This window comes from Rhinolophus sinicus, linkage group LG01 (assembly GCF_036562045.2).
Source record: "Rhinolophus sinicus isolate RSC01 linkage group LG01, ASM3656204v1, whole genome shotgun sequence".
Classification (NCBI taxonomy): domain Eukaryota; kingdom Metazoa; phylum Chordata; class Mammalia; order Chiroptera; family Rhinolophidae; genus Rhinolophus; species Rhinolophus sinicus.
Window position 1 is genome coordinate 144,172,766 of NC_133751.1, and position 19,971 is coordinate 144,192,736.

The 19,971-nt window shown below is 33.5% G+C and overlaps 1 protein-coding gene and 1 non-coding gene across 2 annotated transcripts; both read left to right on the forward strand.

The window, feature by feature from the left end:
* Nucleotides 1-726: 726 nt before the first annotated feature.
* Nucleotides 727-831, forward strand: LOC141568032 (U6 spliceosomal RNA). The gene has a single exon (XR_012491049.1). It is a non-coding gene; the product is annotated as a U6 spliceosomal RNA (small nuclear RNA).
* Nucleotides 832-16,729: 15,898 nt separating this feature from the next.
* On the forward strand, nt 16,730-17,984 carry LOC109445249 (heterogeneous nuclear ribonucleoprotein A1). Its single transcript, XM_019727481.2, has one exon. The coding sequence runs from the start codon at nt 16,756-16,758 to the stop codon at nt 17,428-17,430; it is 675 nt and encodes a 224-aa protein (XP_019583040.2). The 5' UTR covers nt 16,730-16,755; the 3' UTR covers nt 17,431-17,984.
* The last annotated feature ends 1,987 nt before the right edge of the window (nt 17,985-19,971 follow it).

Below are 19,971 nucleotides of genomic sequence, written 5' to 3' on the forward strand. Positions count from 1 at the left end.
ACTGTTAGTCCCCCTACTCCAGACCTCTGCTCGGCTTTTACTGTAAACCTCACAAGGGCAATGTGGTACAACCTCACCAAACAGAACAACTTGGTCAAGAGGTCAGTTACCTTTCTCCTCTTGCTTCTGTCCCTGCCTTCCTTAGGGAAAGAGGGAGAGAGGGAGGGAGGAAGGGAAAGAGGGAGGGGGAGAGGGGGAGAGAGAGAGAGAGAGACAGAGAGAGAGAGAGAGAGAGAGAGAGAGAGAGACTCATGCAAAATGTAACAAACAAATATTTCCTTTCAACTATAGTTTAAAGGAAGCTAATATATGAGCACAATATTTTAACATGAATAAATTTAAAATACATTTTTAAAAATAGGGTGGTTAAAAACAAGATGCTAAACCTTGTAATAGAGCTATCTAATGGCAAGTGATCTAATGTTTTAAGTTATCTGTAACATTAAATATTAAGAAATTATAAAAATCCTAGGATAATTCAAGATTATTTTCAGTTTATCTTTATTGCTTTAGGATGGGATAAATACAGGTGAAATAGTCTAACGACTTAGCATATACAAAACTTATAATGCAACTTATTTTAGTGCTTTGCATCAAGTGTAGCTCCAGAACAGGTAACTCACTAAGGTAGAAGTAATACAAGTTTAATATTAGACACAAATACATGCACTCACATGCAAACACAATTATACTAATATAGAAAAATCTATAACCAGAAAAATTAATGCTTGTTTCAGCAGGACATTTACTAATATTAGAAGGATACAAAGAAGATTAGTCTGGCCCCTTTGCAAGGATGACAAGCAAATTCAGAAAGCATTCCATATTTTTAAATGAATATTCTTTGTACACCTCAAATTTAGAACTTTTCTTAACTTTAAAAATTGTTGTTGTTTTTTTCCCCCTGAAATTGTTGAACAGGTAATAAGTATTATTAACTCTATATAGGCAGGTATTGACAACCAAATCCTACAGGAAATGTTTACTGTTGGCATTTAAATTGTAAGAATTGAAAAAAAAGAAAAGAAAAGAAATAAGTTTATTTATATCAGTCTGAGATACTTTCTAATAGAATGAGTATAATGCAGAACTGGAAAACTGACATTATGTAAACCATAAATGTTATGTTTCACATAGTCAAATGTTGAAGAACAGTTTGGCATTATTAAAAGATAAAATAGAGTACGGATACCAGGGTTTCAGAAAAAAGAGAGAACTAGAGATTAAAAGCATTTAAAATAAAGTTTTGGAGAGCTTTAGAGCAGAAGAAAACAGATGTAATAAATAGTATCTAAGATAGAAGACACAGAGTCAAAGTGCTTCAGAAATACAAACCCTTAATACTCATATACTTGCCAAGATACTCCTGTTCATTCATATGTAAATAAATGCTAAATAAAGCACATAAGATCACCGAGATATAAACTGGATAATATAAAATTAGTAAGAATACGGAAAAACAGATATTCTCTTCTTCCTGATGGATGGATACATTGTGATAGCATTCTTAAGGTTAATTCCGAAATATCTATCCAAAATTCGTATGACTTTAACCAGAAAAAAATCTTCACTGCACAAGGATTTATAAACAAGAACATTCATTACAGTACTGTTTATAATGAGAAAAAGAAAAAGAAAAAAAAAAACAAAAACCCGAACATTCAGTAGGAGAGGATTAATTAACTATTTCATCATACATACATAAAATAAACTAATATAGGGCTGATAAGAAAAAGGTGAATTTATATAAGCTGATACGAAATTTTCTCCAAGATAAAAACATAATGTTAACTTATTTGTATAAAACTATATACAGAAACAAATATATATGTTTGGGCATCTGTGTAGTTGTGCATATATGGATATTTCTAAGATATTTTATAAGATATTTATATTTACATATATATGTCTCTACATATATATGCTTTATAATATTAACATTTTTAGGAATATAAAAAAGAAGCTGATATAGTGACTATCTATTATGAGTTGGACATGGTAAGGAAGGCTTACTCTTACATTACCTTATACTATTTGCATATATATGTATTATTTTGATGTTCTTTATGTTAGTTAATTAAATGTTTTTGTGTTAAAGACCTTTTGCTACTAATATACAGGTAACCATGACAGTTGGTCTTGTAGATGGAAGACACAGTGAAAGGGAAAAAAGGCACATTCCCTAACAGTACTATATGTTCATAGGTTTAAAATTATAAAGATGCAACCTAAACAATTCGTACCCTTCATTCCTTTACTAAACATTTATTAGATATCTGTTGTAGGTCAGATCTATGCTAATCTGGGAACATGAAGAGTAGTTAGTAGTGTGCCTGCCCGCAAAAATCTCATGGTCTAGTTGGAAAGAATTTTTTTTAAAAAAAAAGAATAGTACAGTGAAGAATTCTGAGTACCATGGTAGACATGAGGTACAAGTGGTTTAGAATACAATAGATGGAGACATCTCAGGCACAGGATGTTAAGGAGTTCCTAGAGGACACTAGATTCAAGTCTCAGATGGCAAATGTGGTCAGCCAAGCGAACACATAGGTCACATGATTTGAAGCACAGGAAACCTGGGCATAAAAACCCCCAGCAGTTGGACATGATTAATCCATAGAAAACAAGCAGATTTGTTTAAGAGATAAATTTTCTGAGAGATAAATTTGGAAAGCCAAGTAAATATTTCAAGGGAAAAAATGATGATTAATGACCAAAACTCTGCAAATATTCCAATTTTTTTAAATTTATTAAGATAGTATAAATATGCAGCTGTCCACTTATGTTGAGAAAAGAGAATCAACTGGACTCCATGTTAAAAGAAACAGATTCTTGGGGCCCCCACATATTTATCAAATTGAACTGATAATCTGCATGCATAACACGTATCTTGGGTGATTGTAATTATCTGACAAGTTTAGAAAACGTTGGTAGAAGGTTGCAATATCCATGATACTATTACATTTAGCCAAAACTTGATCCATGGGAGAAAAAACTAGCAGCCCAAATCAAAAACTCTAAATTCACTTCTACAGTGACAAATATTAAGTGAAATATATAACACAAAATCTTAATTCTACAATTCCACCAAGAGCCTTTTAATAGATAATATTCATTTTCTTGACAAGTAAGTAAAGAGAATTATATTTCCTTGAGAGCATCTAGTAGAACAAAGGTCCATAACCTCTTATTCATCTGACTTTTCAGTACAATTCATTACTAATTCAAATTATAAGATAACAAACTTATAAACATTTTAAACTGAATGACTCTACTACGAAACTGAAAAAAGACAGATATACGATTCCTTTTAAATAGTTTACATTCTTAATTTTTTCAATCTTACTCTATTTCCTTAAATTTTTGAATCATTTTCTGACTCTAAAATGCATTAAATGTTATTAATATTATTTTACTTCCTCAACTAAATAGGTGAATAACTTCACCAATAATAATTGATTATATTTTAATATTACATGCTCCCTATAGATCTCTTTAAGGCTAAACCACAGCAAAGAAAGAGAAAATATATTTCTAGCTTCATTACAACCCTAAAGATGGTGAGCTTGTTGGTTTGAGTATCATGCTTCTTTGGTCTAATTCTAGGCATTGATCTCCTTGTGGATCATTTAACTTTGTTCTGCTCCATTTCAAAAGACTGTGCCCTTAAACCTGTCCATTCCTCAAATACCTGTCATTGGTAAGAAGGAAAATGAGGGAAGAATGTGGATGGTTTCATAGAAAAATATACATCTATTCAATTTAACTAAATTCAAAACCCAATTGAATATAACAAAAATTTAAAGAATTCTATGCCAGAAATGTAAAACAAAGAACCACAAACTGGAGTTCAAAGGTGTTGCAATTTATTAGCAAAGATAGATATCTAAGGAGTAATAATACAGTTTAGTGTTGTAAACATAATAACAGAAATATATCCAAGGCACAAGAGAGTGAGGATTATCTGATGGGAAAATAGGGAAGAACATTCTTATGAAGCTAAGATGATTCTAAACTATAAATGAGAGTTCATCAGATTTACTGGGTATCAGGAGAGGTTAATTCTGAGCAAAAGAGTAGCAGGCCCAAAGTGCACTGAAGTGTGCATATCAGAAAACTAGAATTTTAGTATTAACTGAATGCATATTTTAAGGAAAGACACTGTATTCTACTGAACCTTTTTTTCAATTTTTGAAGTATCTCTTTCAATTCTGTTCATGCTCCCAATGAAAATCTCATCAACCCCTGTAATTTCAAGTTCCTAGAGAAAATATGCAGAGGGACCATGCTGAGCAAAATTGCATTATTTATAACAGTGAGGTTCCTTGATAAACAGTGTTGAATCAAAAATATCCTAACTTGAAACCTATTGTAAAAGCAGTTCTGGTACAACCTAAATCTCCAACTGTACGCTTTTCCAATTAAAAAATAATAGTAGGGGCCGGCCCAGTGGCTCAGGTGGTTGGAGCGCTGTGCTCCTAACACCCAGCTCGCTGGTTCGATTCCCACATGGGCCAGTGAGCTGCACCCTCTGCAGCTAAGACTGTGAACAACAGCTCTTCCTGGAGCTGAACTGCCGTGAGCGGCCGACTGACTGCCTCAGCCAGGGGAGTGCAAGGTTCATAATACCAGCATGTGCCAGGGAGCTGTGTCCTACACAACTAGACTGAGAAACAACGGCTTGAACCACAGTAGGGGGTTGGGGGGGGGGCAGAAAAAGGGGAAAAAATAAAAAATAAAATAAAATAAATAATAATGTTAATATTAATAGTGGTGTAAAGAATACAGAGAAAATTACATAGTATGTTTCTCCCTAAGACTTTGAACAGCTTATCTAAGCTATCCACCCCTTATGATTTTTCCCTTACATCATATCTTGGTTCTTGCCTGAATTTTGCATCATACCAGCCTCTTGTGCTGCATGTGAACTAACAAAGACCATATAAAAAACCTCATCGATCACTTGGTTCTCTAAAAACACCACCTCTTAACACTGTCACCATAATGTTTTTGTGCTTGAAACAATGGCCATCTAACTAACGTAGGAAGCTCTTAAGAAGGTTGAAAGAGATCAATAATATCTTCCAGCTGTTGGTTGTCTCCTTAATCTGGCTTTGTGGGAAAACAGGTTTGCTATGGTAACCTGGAGACCTTGCATGTTACCATATAGACCACATAGGCAATGCTTGGCCACAGTCTGACCCAGGTTTTGGTGGAATGCCCTGCAATTCCTCCTGAAGCGAGGGTGGACCTCCTGATAAACAGCTGTTACGTGCAGTTTTTCATCTATATTTTATGGAAGATTTCTACAAAACAATATCTTACTCATATTCCTAGTTTCAGTAGCACGCAGGTCTACCTAGCCCCCTTCTCAGGGTACAACTGCAAGTTTCTGTGTGAGTTGATAAAACTGTAATACATTTTGTGGATTCCTTTGGGCTGACTTTATAGAAGTGTGGGAAGTAAACATAGCACCTGCCATCACAGTACAGTGTATGCATGGTCTGTTTGATCACTTTACAGACTTGTTAGTCCTAAGGTCCATCGGAAATATTGCTCCCCCTTAAGGGAGAAATTATATTTGGACACACAACTATCCTGGGTTTCCACCTAATGTGTCTATAAAGCATCTTCTATACAGTGAGCATAGAGACATTCTATTCTGTAGTATATTAAATCTGATTTCACATACTAGTATCTATTAGACACATATATGCCAGCCACTATTCTAAGAGTTTTATATACACAATCTATTTTAATCCTCACACCAGCTCTTGCATTAGTTCAAACTTACATATGAAGAAATTGAGGTTTGGAGAATTAGTTATTTCCCCACAGTTAGCACAGAGCTAGAATGAGCCAGACCCAAAATTGGAATACAGACAATTTAATTCCAATGCCCTCATTTTTAACTATAAGGTTATTCAGCCAGCCAACTAACAGTGTTTACACCAAGTCTGACTTGTGCATGTGGCAGTCATTCTTACTGTTGTTCTTTATACCAAATAAAGCTAATCACCCTATGTGACTGAATATGATCACCCATTTCCTCAGAACACACTTTCTCTGGTAATTGTCCCTTAACCAATTAATCTTTTCTACCAAGTTTAGTTTATGTGCTAATGTAAGACAGGCATCAACACCCCATCTCCAATTTCATGTTCATCTTTTACATGACATTGAAACATTTTAATAGGAACCTTTTAAAATTGCATTTAAAAAAAATACTAGTCATTTAAAAAATCACACTTATGTTAGCCAGATGTACACCTATCTTTATGAAAACATAGGGAACATAGCAATGAATGATCCCCAGTAATGGATGTCATGTTTGTCCAAGATTCAACATCAAATATCTACCTATAATGTCACATATGCATTCTGAAGATTGTATATTATTTGCTGTGTGCTTAACCTACTTTCAGCTTTTCAAGAACAAAATTCAAAGGAAATCTTTCCTTCCTATGGCCTCAGCATAGTAGGGCCGTGTTATGAATAGCCACTCTTCTGATCTCCAGCTGCCTTTTGTGCTTTCAACTTGATTAGACTTAGGTTATGCAATCATCATCATCACTTAAAGTAACCATCAATAGTGAGTCCCATGAAAATCAAGTATAAGAAAACACAAATGAAAAGAAAGCATTTTAAGAATTAATTTAATTTTATATTCTATAATATTTACAAGAGCTTTGATTTAATGAATGCTTATGTATGCAGACAAAGCTTATTTTGTAGTTGTTTTTTTATTAAAATATTCTTTAAAACTCTAGCTATATATTAATACTATGTTTTTCAAGATATTAAGAATTTTCTTAACTAAATTATAAAACAAAATTTACTATGGAAACTATAGGAAATTCAACATAGAATTTCTGTTTGTCAATCAAGCAGAATAAAACATTTGGCCCAAAAAAAACATCTTGGTAGAATTAACCAACATAGATATTTGATAAATAGTAAGAGGTGAATATTTGACAATGACAAGTCTAGAAACTTATATATAAGATATATTTTAGATGGAACATTTTAGTATGCATATAAAAGAGAGAAAGTGTTCAAATTCTTGAACATTAAGAAATAAAAGAAATAGCACTGAGAAATCATGACTCCGATTCACACGAGTAGAGTTACCATTTAATATTTTATGTTGACTTTTGTGATTCTTCATCAATATCATTTTTATAAATACTCATATGAAAATTCATAAAGGGGCACACAAAGCTTGGTATTTTGTTATTGACCACCTCTGCTTTATAGTTAATGCATGAAGTCATGCTAATTTAAATGAATATAACAAATATCTTAGAGCTTTGAAAAATGACAGAATCAGTTTTACATATTTTTATTCATTTGTTTCAATTTATGAACTGCAACCCATGGCCTCTGAGTACATGTGCATGATAAAATTATAAGAAAACAAATTATAAATAATAATCAGTGACTTCTTGCTTAGCCACTGAACTTTATCAATGACATGACCCAGGATCTCAGGCCTGAAGGCCAATCAACTTGTACTCTGTCAGTTCATAAGGCAAAAAAAATTCTAAATACAATCTCCTACATGAAGAACTGCCACCCTCGAGTTTGATAGAGCTGAGATTCACTGACTGCTGTCTGTAGTAGCCATATAACAATTTTAATTGTGAAAATATAAAAGCAATATTTACTACAGTGATCTTATGGAAACTAGTTTATGCATTTAATTTATTTTTCCTAAATCAAATTACATCAATAAATACAATTTGATAATTTAGAATTTCTATTCTGAAATAAGTTCATTTCAAGAAATATAGTTTAATTTTAATAAAGGTCTTCATGTTGACAGAAGTAACCTAATAGCAATAGGCCGGAAAGCTATAATGAATTCTGAATTTCTCAGCTATTACGTTTCCCACAATATAGTGGCTAGAATTCCCAAAAAACACCAAATAACTACGTGAAACTTTGAAATAAAAGGAAATACTTGCTCTTTATCTGTAATGTATAATTATTCAGCTATGTTTTTTCCTCCTACTTTCCTCCATGTGTTTATGATCTTTATAGCACATTTATTATTTAAAAAGTATGAAGGACTTGTTTACCTAGGGCTTCATTCTCAAAAAAATATTGAGGAAAAAGAAGAGAAACAAGGGGCTGTGAGGGAAAGAACAGGGAGACAGAGAAAGTCAGAACAATTGTCAAGACCTTTTAAAAAACGGTACTGAACTAAAAGTATAATCTCCTTAATTAGATCAAAGCAAACTAGGAAATAGTGAATAACTGAGCAAACAACTCAAGGTTTAAAACGAGTTCTATAAGTATTCAGAATGTGTACTAGATGTAAGGCAAATTTTGACATATTAAAAGTCAGATTCTTTTTTAGAATAGGCAGCAAAAGAGAATCTATGCTAAGACAAACATGAAAGATAGAAAATATTTATGTGGAAAGGCAAAACACCCAGAATAGCCAACACAATATTAAAGGAAAACAGACTCGGAAAACTGACACTACCCAACTTTAAGACTCACTATAAAGCCGCAATAAGTAAGACAGTGTGGTGTTGGCTAAAGAGTAGACAAATAGATCAATGAAATAGAAGAGCCAAGAATTAAACCCAAATAAACACACTCAACTGATCTTTGAAAATGGAGCACAGTCAATACAATTGATCAAAGATAGTCTTTTCAAAAAATGGTGCTAGAACAATTGGACATCCACTAGCAAAAAATGAACCTACAAGTAGACACAAACCTTATACCCTTCAAAACATTAACTGAAAGAGATCGTAAACCTAAATATAAAGCATAAAATCATAAAACTCCTACAAAATAACAAGAGAAGACCTAGATGATCTTGGGTATGATGATGACATTTTGGATACAACACCAAAACACAACCAATGATAGAAAACATTTATAAGCTGGAATTCATTAAAATTAAAAATACTTTTGCTTCATGTAAGACTCTGTCAAGAGAATGAGAAGACAAGGCACAATTTAGAAGAAACCTTTGCAAAAGACTTATATGATAAAGGACTGTAATCCAAAATGGAAAAAAGAACTCTTAAAACTCTACACAAAGAAAACAAACAACCCACTTTAAAAACAGATCAAAGATGTTAAAAGATACCTCACCAAAGAATACATAGAGATGGCAAATAAGCATTTGAAAAGATGCTCCACGTCATATGTTATTAGGGAAATACAAGTTGAAATAAAAATGAGATACCCCTCACTGCATGACTATTAGAATGGCCAAAACCCAAAACACTGACAACGCCAAATGCTGACAAGGATGTGGAGAAACAGGAACTTGCTCATTGCTATTGGGAATGCAAGTTGGTACAACCACTTTAGAAGACATTTTGTCAGTTTCTTATAAAACTAAACCTACTTTTATCTAACAATTCAGCAATCGCATTCCTTGGTATTTAACCAAAAGAAGTTGAAAATTTATTTCCACCAAAAAAAAAACTGCACATGGAAGTTTACAGCAGCTTTGTTCATAATTGCCAACACTTGAAAGCAACCAAGATGCTCTTCAGTAGGTGAATGGATAAATAAACCGTGGTCCATCTAGACAATGGAATATTATTCAGTGCTAAAAAAAATGAGCTATGAAGACATAAAAAGATATATAGAAGAAACTTAAGTTAATATTACTGAGTGACAGAAGCCATTCAGAAAATGCTACAAACTGCATGAATCCAACTGTACAACATCCTACATGGGACATTGTTCAAAATATGTATACTTCTTATTGGGGATTAGTTTCAAACTGACTGGAGGGTTATTTCTTGAGAATTATATCTACTAATGCCATTATGAGATATTTCTGTCACAAAAAACACAAATAATTTCCTGTAATCTTATGTCTTTATTATAAAGTAATAGCAATTAGTATGATAACAATATTGATTCAAAATATAAGAGTAGTACCAATAAATCTAAATTTAGATTTTCAAGAATTCTCCTGATTTAAAGTATTGCTTCTTACTTATGTCAGCCTTCTCTCACCCTAAACATTTATGATGATATAAAACTAACAAAATAATTAGACACAGTCTAAGAAATTGTTTGGTTACACTGACAAGTCTAGGAAAGTAAAGGTAAGATGCAATCTTTAACAGGATTGAGGCCATAGCACTATATATGAGGGAACACAAAGCAAAAATCTTTCACTTGGAACAAAAGCATATACTCTTACAATAACTTTTATTCCTATTGAAAGGGAAAAGGGAAATAGTTATTTTATCAGCAGGACTCAAGCTGAAAATATATACACAGAATTGGACAACTACTGCTGATGATTATTAAATCATTACTAATTTGCATCACTTAACTGAGAATCAACAATGAACTGTCAAAGTTCTATTTTAGATACACAAAGGTTTTGCATTAGTCAGAATGTGGTCAAAATTATAAACAGATGGGGGGAAATAATGAGATATTGCCAAGGTGTTACCTACTCCAGAAATGTTTATCAGCTATCTATTGTGTAACAGAACACCTGAAAGTGTAGTGGCTTAAAACAATAATAATTTATTATTCCTCATGAATCTGAGAGTTGGCTATGTAGTTTCTTTGCTGGATTTGCTGTCACTGTAGGGACAGAGGTGATGGAACAATAAAAATGACCTCAGTAACTAATGTGGAAATTGGTTCTTGATCAGTTTTTCTCCATATGGCCTCCATTCTCCTCTAGGCTAGAAAGCATTTTTTGACATGGTATCAATAAGATAGATGAGGGTAAATGGGATCAAACATATGTGATGGAAACATAAGTGATGGAAGGAGAACTGACTCTGGGTTGTGAGCACACAATGTGATATATAGATGATGTATTACAGAATTGTACATCTGAAACCTATGTAATTTTACTAACAATTGTCACCTCAATAAACTTTAGTTTAGAAAAAAAAGTAGCATTTCAAAAGGGTGAACACACAAGCTGCAAGACCCCTTGAGAACTAAGCTGGGTGACTCACACAATGTGATTTCCACATTATATGGACCAGATAGAAGAAGGGATTATAGAATACACCACATCTTTCGATGAGAAGTGGCTATGGTTTTCAATCTGCAACACAAGTGAATAAGGTTTTTCATGAGTACATAATAGATAATAAAATTTTGGTTGATTGACAAAGATAAGAACTAAATGGTCTAAGAGGACAGCTGTTTTTGCTTGTATCCTCTTTGATCATTGCATTTTTACTTCACACTTGTTTTCTTGTAATGAAACTGCAATATCACAAGCCTGTGAATATTCTTTCATATTCTTATGAATTGAAACAAAGGAAAATAGAGTAGAAAATATTAAATAAGTTAATAAGATTGTACCTACAAATAAGTTTTTTTATATATTGCTTGGCTGTTTTAGAAAGCACTTTTAAGTATAAAACTATTTGATTTGATCACAATAACTCTGTGAGGGAGAGAGAAAAGATATCATTATCTTTATTTTGCAGATTGAATTGGAATATTTAAGTGATTGTTCTGAGAACACATTCCTGGTAGGTGGCACAGACAGATCTAGAATTCAGGTTTCCTAAGTTTAAAATAGAACCATTATGTTTCAAAACTAAACAAAGTTTATATTTTTCATCTAATGAAAAATTACTTAGCATATGTATCTTTAAAATATTTTCTAGACTTTACTTACTTTTCTTACTGTTCATAGCAATGCTGATACAGGGTAGTTAGCATGTCCCTAGGTAGACAAGGAGGTCCCTGGTGGAATAAACAAAGACACCATATCCTAAAATTCCATATTTTGAAATCACTCTTTTGCTCCAGGACATAATGTAACAAGGCCTTGAGATTAATCATAAAATTCCTTTTGGCCTGACAAATGGAGCAGATCTGATAGATAAGAGTGGGTTACTTTGCTAATTCCTGCAGGATGGGCAAGCAGAACAAACCTAGATGAATTTCATTAGAAGGCACCAGTCCCTTCTTCAAACAGTTCCCTTCTTCAGACAGCTCCCGTTCCCCAAACAAGCAAGGGGAGGTATAAAAGTAAGAGCTTTTGCCTCACTCACGGGACACCCCCATTCGGGACCCCCTCCAGCTCGAGAGCTGCAACCTCTTCTCCTGCCTCTAATAAACTATCCTCTTGTTAAAACTCTTTGCCTCTCCCTGGTCCGTGTTTCCATTCTTCTGTCTCATGAGACAGGATCCCAGTCTACACCCAGAAACTGCCAGCAGATCCAACATCATCTACATCATTTGAGGAATCACAGGAAAATATTTCTCCATAAATGCTTTATGCTTATTTTAAAAACCTCTGTTATGAGGACACTCTGATTTTGTTTGATTAACAATTAGACTCAGGCATAGTGATGCATTCCCAGTGGGTGGGCATAACTCTAATAATTGTAGTGTTGAACACCAGAGGTCTATGGAAAAACTAATCTAATTATTTTATTTTAATTAATCCAAAATTACTTATATAATCTGTGTGCTATTATTTGAGCACTATATTTTACAGATTAAAAAAAACTATATATATATACATATATATCTTTACCTCATTCCTAATTCAAAAGAAATATGAAAATCTTAAAATATCTTCAATTGTTTCAGATACTTTGATTTTAATTTTTATAAATATATATAAATACTTTGAAAGAAGTAAAGTCCTAATTAAAATATCTATCATAGAATAGTTGATCACTTATATCAAAAAAGGATTGTGTATCAAGACTATTTGATGTTGTCTATTTTAACATTTAATCAATTTAGTATCAACTATGATTTTAAAACTCTGATTTGTCACTTGATATTAAAAATTAATTCAGGAAAAATGTGTCAAAGAATGTGAAATAATAAAAACTTCCATATACTTAAGGAAAACTAACATAAATCTCTTCAAGAGCTTTTTCACAATTTTGAAATTGAAATTTATATATAATTTACTTTTTGATAACTTGTTTAGGACTAAAATATATTGAACATTTCAGAATGAAGACAATCTCTACTTGCCACTCTTGTTTACGAAAATTACTGAATTATAAACTGCTACAAAGCATCTGTATCCCTGTTCAGTTTTTTAAATTACATTAAACTAAAACCCTTGGAGAGAATTGACACACATCACACATGAAACAAAGGGTTTTATTCTAATGTAAAGTAGGGTAATGGAATCCTTTTATTATGAACTTATTGGCAGAAATAAAGAAAATATTATATATTGACTTGACTCCAGCACATTTGAAAATTAAAGACCACTAACATTTTGAAAAGTAAAATTTCTAAAGCAATTAATTTGCATTACCTGCTCTTATACAAAATCTACTTCTGTTAGTGTGTTTAGCCAGTAGCTTAGCAATAGATTAACTCTAGCATGCAATTATCATAAATTCAGAAAATGGAAACCCATCTATCAACAGGTTACAAAGTATTTGTCTTCAAGAAATAATACATTCTCAAAAAAGTTAAGTATAAAGAATGAGCAATGGTAAATCATAAAATAAATTAAATTATGCAAAGTTAGAAATCAAAGAGTATAATAAGCAGAAAAAAGTATTGTGTTATGTTAGAACAAATATAACAATTATGTACCTTCTTGCACTGAGTAACATAACCATAAATATATAACAAAATAAAGAGAAAATTAAAACTACATACAAAATTATCGGAGAAAAAAAAAGAATAGGAAATCTAAGAATCTCTCCACCCAAAAGAACAACAACAAAAAGAAATGATGATTAAAAGTATTAAATTAATAAAATTAAGTAGTATGAATATACTTGTCTACATATATTAAATCATTTACCTCACAAATGATATATAAAACAGATTCCATATATTTGTGGAGTTCGTATTGATTCCGGTAATGGCAGAGTTTCAACTGTCAAACTGAGCCTTTTACAGGTAACAAGTATAAGCTCTGCACAAAACATAAAGAATAACTATTTAACAACACTGAAGCATGACCAGATGCAGGCAGAAACAGGAGAGCCTGACCCTTGAAAGAAGGGCATTATCCTAGGTAGGAGTTACATTTATATGGCTTTTGACCTGAGGATATTCTCCAGTTCTAGAAGTACAGGGAAGCTAAAACTTAAGTAAAAACTCACAGTCCTTGGTGTTAAGGAATCAGAGGATAAAATTTAGGGTTCCCTCAATGGATGGAAAATTAAGGAAGGAATCCCAGGAAGCAGATAGCCACAGAACAAAAAGCCAAAAAGCCATAGAAGCTGCATGTAAATGTCACCTGAATCCTTGCTTGACCCCTAATCTGTGTATGATTGAGGAAGATTTTTCAGGTGACATGGAGGAAAATAGACAGTCAATTCACCTTTTTTTTTGAGTAGGTGAGAATTAAGTTTGAGTTTGGCCAAGTTAATTGCATAACAGATAAGAAATAATACATTTTAAAAAAGATAAAATCCAGAGTTTCTACAACATGTTGTTTAAAGTGCCCAAGAATCACTCAAGAATTATTACAGGTGCAAATACACATGAGACTTCAATAGAAAAAGAGGCCAATAGAAACCAACCTTGAAATGACTCATGTAAAATTTAACAATGAGTTCAACGCAATCATTATGTCTATTCAAGAATATAAAAAATATGTAATTACAAAAAATGCTAATATGATCATTTTGTCATAATGATGAAAATAATTAACTTAAAAACAATAATATTTTGAAAATGTTCCATATATAGATATTAAACAACATACACTTGAATAAACCATGAGTCACAGAAAAATTACAAGGCAAATTAAATATTTTGAAGTCAATAATGATTAAATACGTCACATAAATTTTTATGGATGCATAAAAAATTGCTTATACAATAGCAATAAGAGCTAACATTTTGAAAGAAAAACATCCAAGAAAATTAACAAGCCTAAAGGTTTTTTATGAAAATATTCATGCAATTATAAATATAAAATGTGTATAAAAGTCTTAGTAAGGGTTATCTAAGAGAAATGAACTGAAAATTGTCAGGGAATTTCATTTTCCCTCCATTTTTCTACTTTGAGGATAGCATTGGATATGGAGTTATATAGCAGGGTAGCAGTGATGAAGAATCTTGAGAGAAAATCCACTTGTCTGGCCAGAGAAACTTGTCATCTAAGTACTTGGGAGGAATCCCTGTTAATTTATTTACTCATTTTCTCTTGCTGCTTTGCCATAAGGGTGACCCAGGAGTGTGGAACTAAGTAGCAGTACGAACTAAGCTTCTGAGAGAAACCTTATTTTTCTAGCCAGAGAACCAAAAAAAGAGCTCCTGGGAGCTGGATAGTGTAAAGAAAATTCCAGAGAAGTGATCTAAATTAAAGGATTCCCTAATTCTGTATATGAACTAATAAAAGTCCCAGACTCATTTTTAAACTGGATATATTCAAAATTAACACAAAGCAACACAGAACATGCTGATAACCAATTAAAAAATAAGCTACAGCCCAAATCCCAGTGTAATCCTTTAGACATTAAGGAGAAGCTATGAAAACTGAAGGGACACTAAAACCATTGGTCACAAAAGGTGACTAAGACATGAGGTCTAGACCTAACCAAGTTGATTGTATGCTAAAACAAACAAAAATCAACAACCTCCAGAAGATAACAGGAGCAATAAACTCACAGTGTTATTTTTTAAATGTCAAGATAAATCAAAATTATTTGTCATACAAATAATCAGGAAAATGTGACAAATTCCCAAGGGAAAAAATAATTGACAACAACTCCAAAATAGTCCAAATGTTAGAACTACCAATCAACAACTCTAAAGAACTTATTATAACCATGTTCCTTGAAATAAAGTAAACACTCTTGAAATGAACAAGTAGAGCTACTCAGCAGTAAAATAAAAACTGTATTAAAAATGAAAATTTTCACAATGAAAAATACAATATCTGCTTTTAAAGTCTATTCATTTGATAGGGTCAAGGTGACAGAGAGGACAGAGCCCATGCACTTAAAGAAGGATCAATAGAAATTCAATCTTAACAAGTACACACACACACCATGGTATAAACAAATAACTAAGCATCAGAAACTTGTCAGGCAATATAAAAAGATGTTCCATTTGCTTCAGAAAGAAAGGAAAGGGATTAGTTTAGAAAATATATTTGATAAAACGGTAGCAAAATCTTTCCAAATTTGGTAAAAGGAAAAAAATTAACTCAGCAAACTGAAATAATAAACTCAAGGAAAACTGTGCCTATACACGTCATAGTCAAAACACTGAAAACTAAAGATAAAGAAAAAAATCTTGCAAGCAACCAAAGAAAATTGGCAAGAACTGTTAGTCCAATATTCTATATCCATTAAAAATATTATTCATGAGTGATGGTGAAAATGAAGTCATTCCAGTGAAGGAAAATTAAGTGAACTTCTTACCGAAGTATCTCTGTAAAGTAAATAATAAAGTTCTTCAGTCTGAAGGGAAATAATACGAGAAAGAAAATAGTACTTCAGGAATGAAGGACAAACAAGAGAAATGGTTATTATCTGGATAAATTTAACAGTATTTTTCTCCATTAATTATTTTGGCTGTATGATTATTTAAGCAAAACTCATAACATTGTTTTATGGGGTTTTCAAAACATGTAGATGTAATATATATGGCAACTATAACATAAAAGGGGAAGGTAAAGTGACCTATATAATTATAAGTTTTCCTACATTTTGTGTGAAGTGGCAAAATATTAATAGCAAATGAATGATGAAACATAATGTATATATACCGTAATTATAGCTTTCTGTCGGTGAACGCCGCCAGGGAAGCATCGTTAAAGTCACCCCTCCCGCGGTCGTCATGCCTAAGTCAGAGTCTCCCAAAGAGCCTGAACAGCTGTGGAAGCTCTTCATCGGAGGTTTGAGCTTTGAAACAACTGATGAGAGTCTAAGGCGCCATTTTGAGCAATGGGGAACGCTCACAGACTGTGTGGTGATGAGAAACCCAAATACCAAGTGCTCCAGAGGCTTTGGGTTTGTCACCTATATCACTGTGGGGGAGGTAGATACAGCCATGAATGCAAGGCCACACAAGGTGGATGGAAGAGTTGTGGAACCAAAGAGGGCTGTCTCAAGAGAAGATGCTCAAAGACCTGGTGCCCACTTAACTGTGAAAAAGATTTTTGTTGGTGGTATTAAAGAAGACACTGAAGAACATCACCTAAGAGATTATTTTGAAAAGTATGGGAAAATTGAAGTGATTGAAATCATGACTGACCGAGGCAGTGGCAAGAAGAGAGGCTTTGCTTTTGTAACCTTTGATGACCATGACTCTGTAGACAAGATTGTCATTCAGAAATACCATACTGTGAATGGCCAAAACTGTGAAGTAAGGAAAACCCTATCTAAGCAAGAGATGGCTAGTGCTTCATCCAGTCAAAGAGGTCGAAGTGGTTCTGGAAACTTCGGTGGTGGTCGAGGAGGTGGCTTTGGTGGGAATGACAACTTTGGTCGTGGAGGAAACTTCAGTGGTTGAGGTGGCTTTGGAGGCAGTCGTGGTGGAGGAGGATATGGTGGCAGTGGGGAGGGCTATAATGGGTTTGGTAATGATGCAAGCAATTTTGGAGGTGGTGGGAGCTACAAAGATTTTGGCAAATACAACAATCAATCTTCAAATTTTGGACCCATGAAAGGAGGGAACTTTGGAGGCAGAAGCTCTGGCCCCTATGGTGGTGGAGGTCAATACTTTGCCAAACCACAAAACCAAGGTGGCTGTGGTGGTTCCAGCAGCATCAGTAGCTATGGCAGTGGCAGAAGGTTTTAATTACTGCCAGGAAACAAAGCTTACTTAGCAGGAGAGGAGAGCCAGAGAAGTGACAGGAAAGCTACAGGTTACAACAGATTTGTGAACTCAGCCAAGCACAGTGGTGGCAGGGCCTAGCTGCTACAAAGAAGACATGTTTTAGACAATACTCATGTGTATGGGCAAAAAACTCGAGGACTGTATTTGTGACTAATTGTATAACAGGTTATTTTAGTTTCTGTTCTGTGGAAAGTGTAAAGCATTCCAACAAAGGGTTGTAAGGTAGAGTTTTTGTTTTGTTTTGTTTTGTTTGCACCCATGCTGTTGATTGCTAAATGTAATAGTCTGATCATGACACTGAATAAATGTGTCTTTTTAAAAATAAAAAAATTAAAAAATCATACAACTGGGTCAACCTGGTGGCTCAAGCGGTTGGAGCTCTGTGCTCCTAATGCTGAAGGTTGCCAGTTCGATTTCCACATGGGCCAGTGGGCTCTCATCCACAAGGTTGCCAGTTCAACTCCTCGACAACCACAAGAGATGGTGGGCTCTGACCCCTGCAACTAAGATTGAACACAGCACCTTGATCTGAGCTGCCACTAAGCTCCTGGATGGCTCAGTTAGTTGGAGCGTGTCCTCTCAACCACAAGTTTGCCAGTTCTACTCCCACAAGGGATGGTGGGCTGCGCACCACGCAACTAACAACGGCAACTGGACCTGGAGCTGAGCTGTGCTCTCCACAACTAAGATTGAAAGGACAACAACTTGACTTGGAAAAAATCCTAGAAGTACACACTGTTCCCCAATAAAGTCCTCTTCCCCTTCCCCAATAAAATCTGTTAAAAAAAAATCATACAACTGAACACCAAGAAAACAAACAACCCAATTGAAAAATGGACAAAGGACCTGAACAGACATTTATCCAAAGAGGACATACAGATGGTCAATAGACATATGAAAAGATGCTCAACATCACTAATCATCAGAGAAATGCAAATGAAAACCACAACAAGATACCACCTCACTCCTGTCAGAATGGCTATCATCAATAAGTCAACAAAGAACAAGTGCTGATGAGGTTGTGGAGAAAAGAGAATCCATGTATGTGCATTGTTGGTGGGACTGCAAATTGATGCAGCCACTGTGGAAAACAGTATGGGGTTCCTCAAAAAATTAAAAATAGAACTACCTTATGACCCTGCAATTCCACTCCTGGGTACTTATCCAAAGAAATCCAAAACACTAATTCAAAAAAATATATGCACCCCTGTGTTTACTGCAGTGCTATTCACAATAGCCAAGATAAGGAAACAACTGAAATGCTCATCAATAAATGACTGGATAAAAAAAATGTGGTACATTTATAACTGTGCCACAAAAAAGAATGGAATTTTACCATTTTCAACAACATGGATGGACCTAGAAGATATAATGCTAAGTGAAATAATTCAGACTGAGAAAGACAACTACCATATGATTTCACTTATATGTGGAATCGAAAGAACACAATAAATGAACAAACAAAAGAGAAATAGACTCATAGATATAGAGAACAAACTGATGGTTGCCAGATGGGAGGGAGATTGAGGGATGGGTGAGAAAGGTGAAGGAATTAGGCAATATAAAAGAGCAGTCACAAAATAGTCATGGGGATGTGAAATACAGTATGGGGAATATAGTCAATAATGTAAAAATTATGTATGGTGTCAGACTTGTTGGGGGGATTACTTCATAAATTACATAAATGTCTAATCACTGTAATGTACACTTGAAGATAATATAAAATAACATTGAATGTCAAAAAAATATATATATATATATATATTCATTCATGGTATGTAAAGTACAGCATGGGGAGTATAGTCAATGGTATTTTAATAGCTATGTACAACATCAGATGGATAGTAGACTTGTTGAGGTTATCACTTTGTGCAGGGTATAAATGTCTAACCATTATCTTGTTTTATACATTGAAACTAATTTAAAAAGAAAAAGATGGAATTTCTTACAATCTGTTTTAGATCTCTAAAACATATACCACTATGTGTGTTATAAGAATATAGTATATGGTATATAAATATATAGTATGAACTTAAGAAATATTTGTGGAATCTAGGAATGAAATACAAATAAAAGTATAGAACAACAATGTCATTGCATTCATTTGATGGCCTTATTTTCAACACAATATGCTATTTTAAATTTTGCAATAAATGTTGAAACAATTTATCCAAACCACATGTTCTTATCACCTTTTGAGTAACAGATTACATA

Excerpts from the sequence above, each read along its gene's own strand:
- LOC109445249 (XM_019727481.2), top strand. The coding sequence starts at position 16,756 with ATGCCTAAGTCAGAGTCTCCCAAAGAGCCTGAACAGCTGTGGAAGCTC.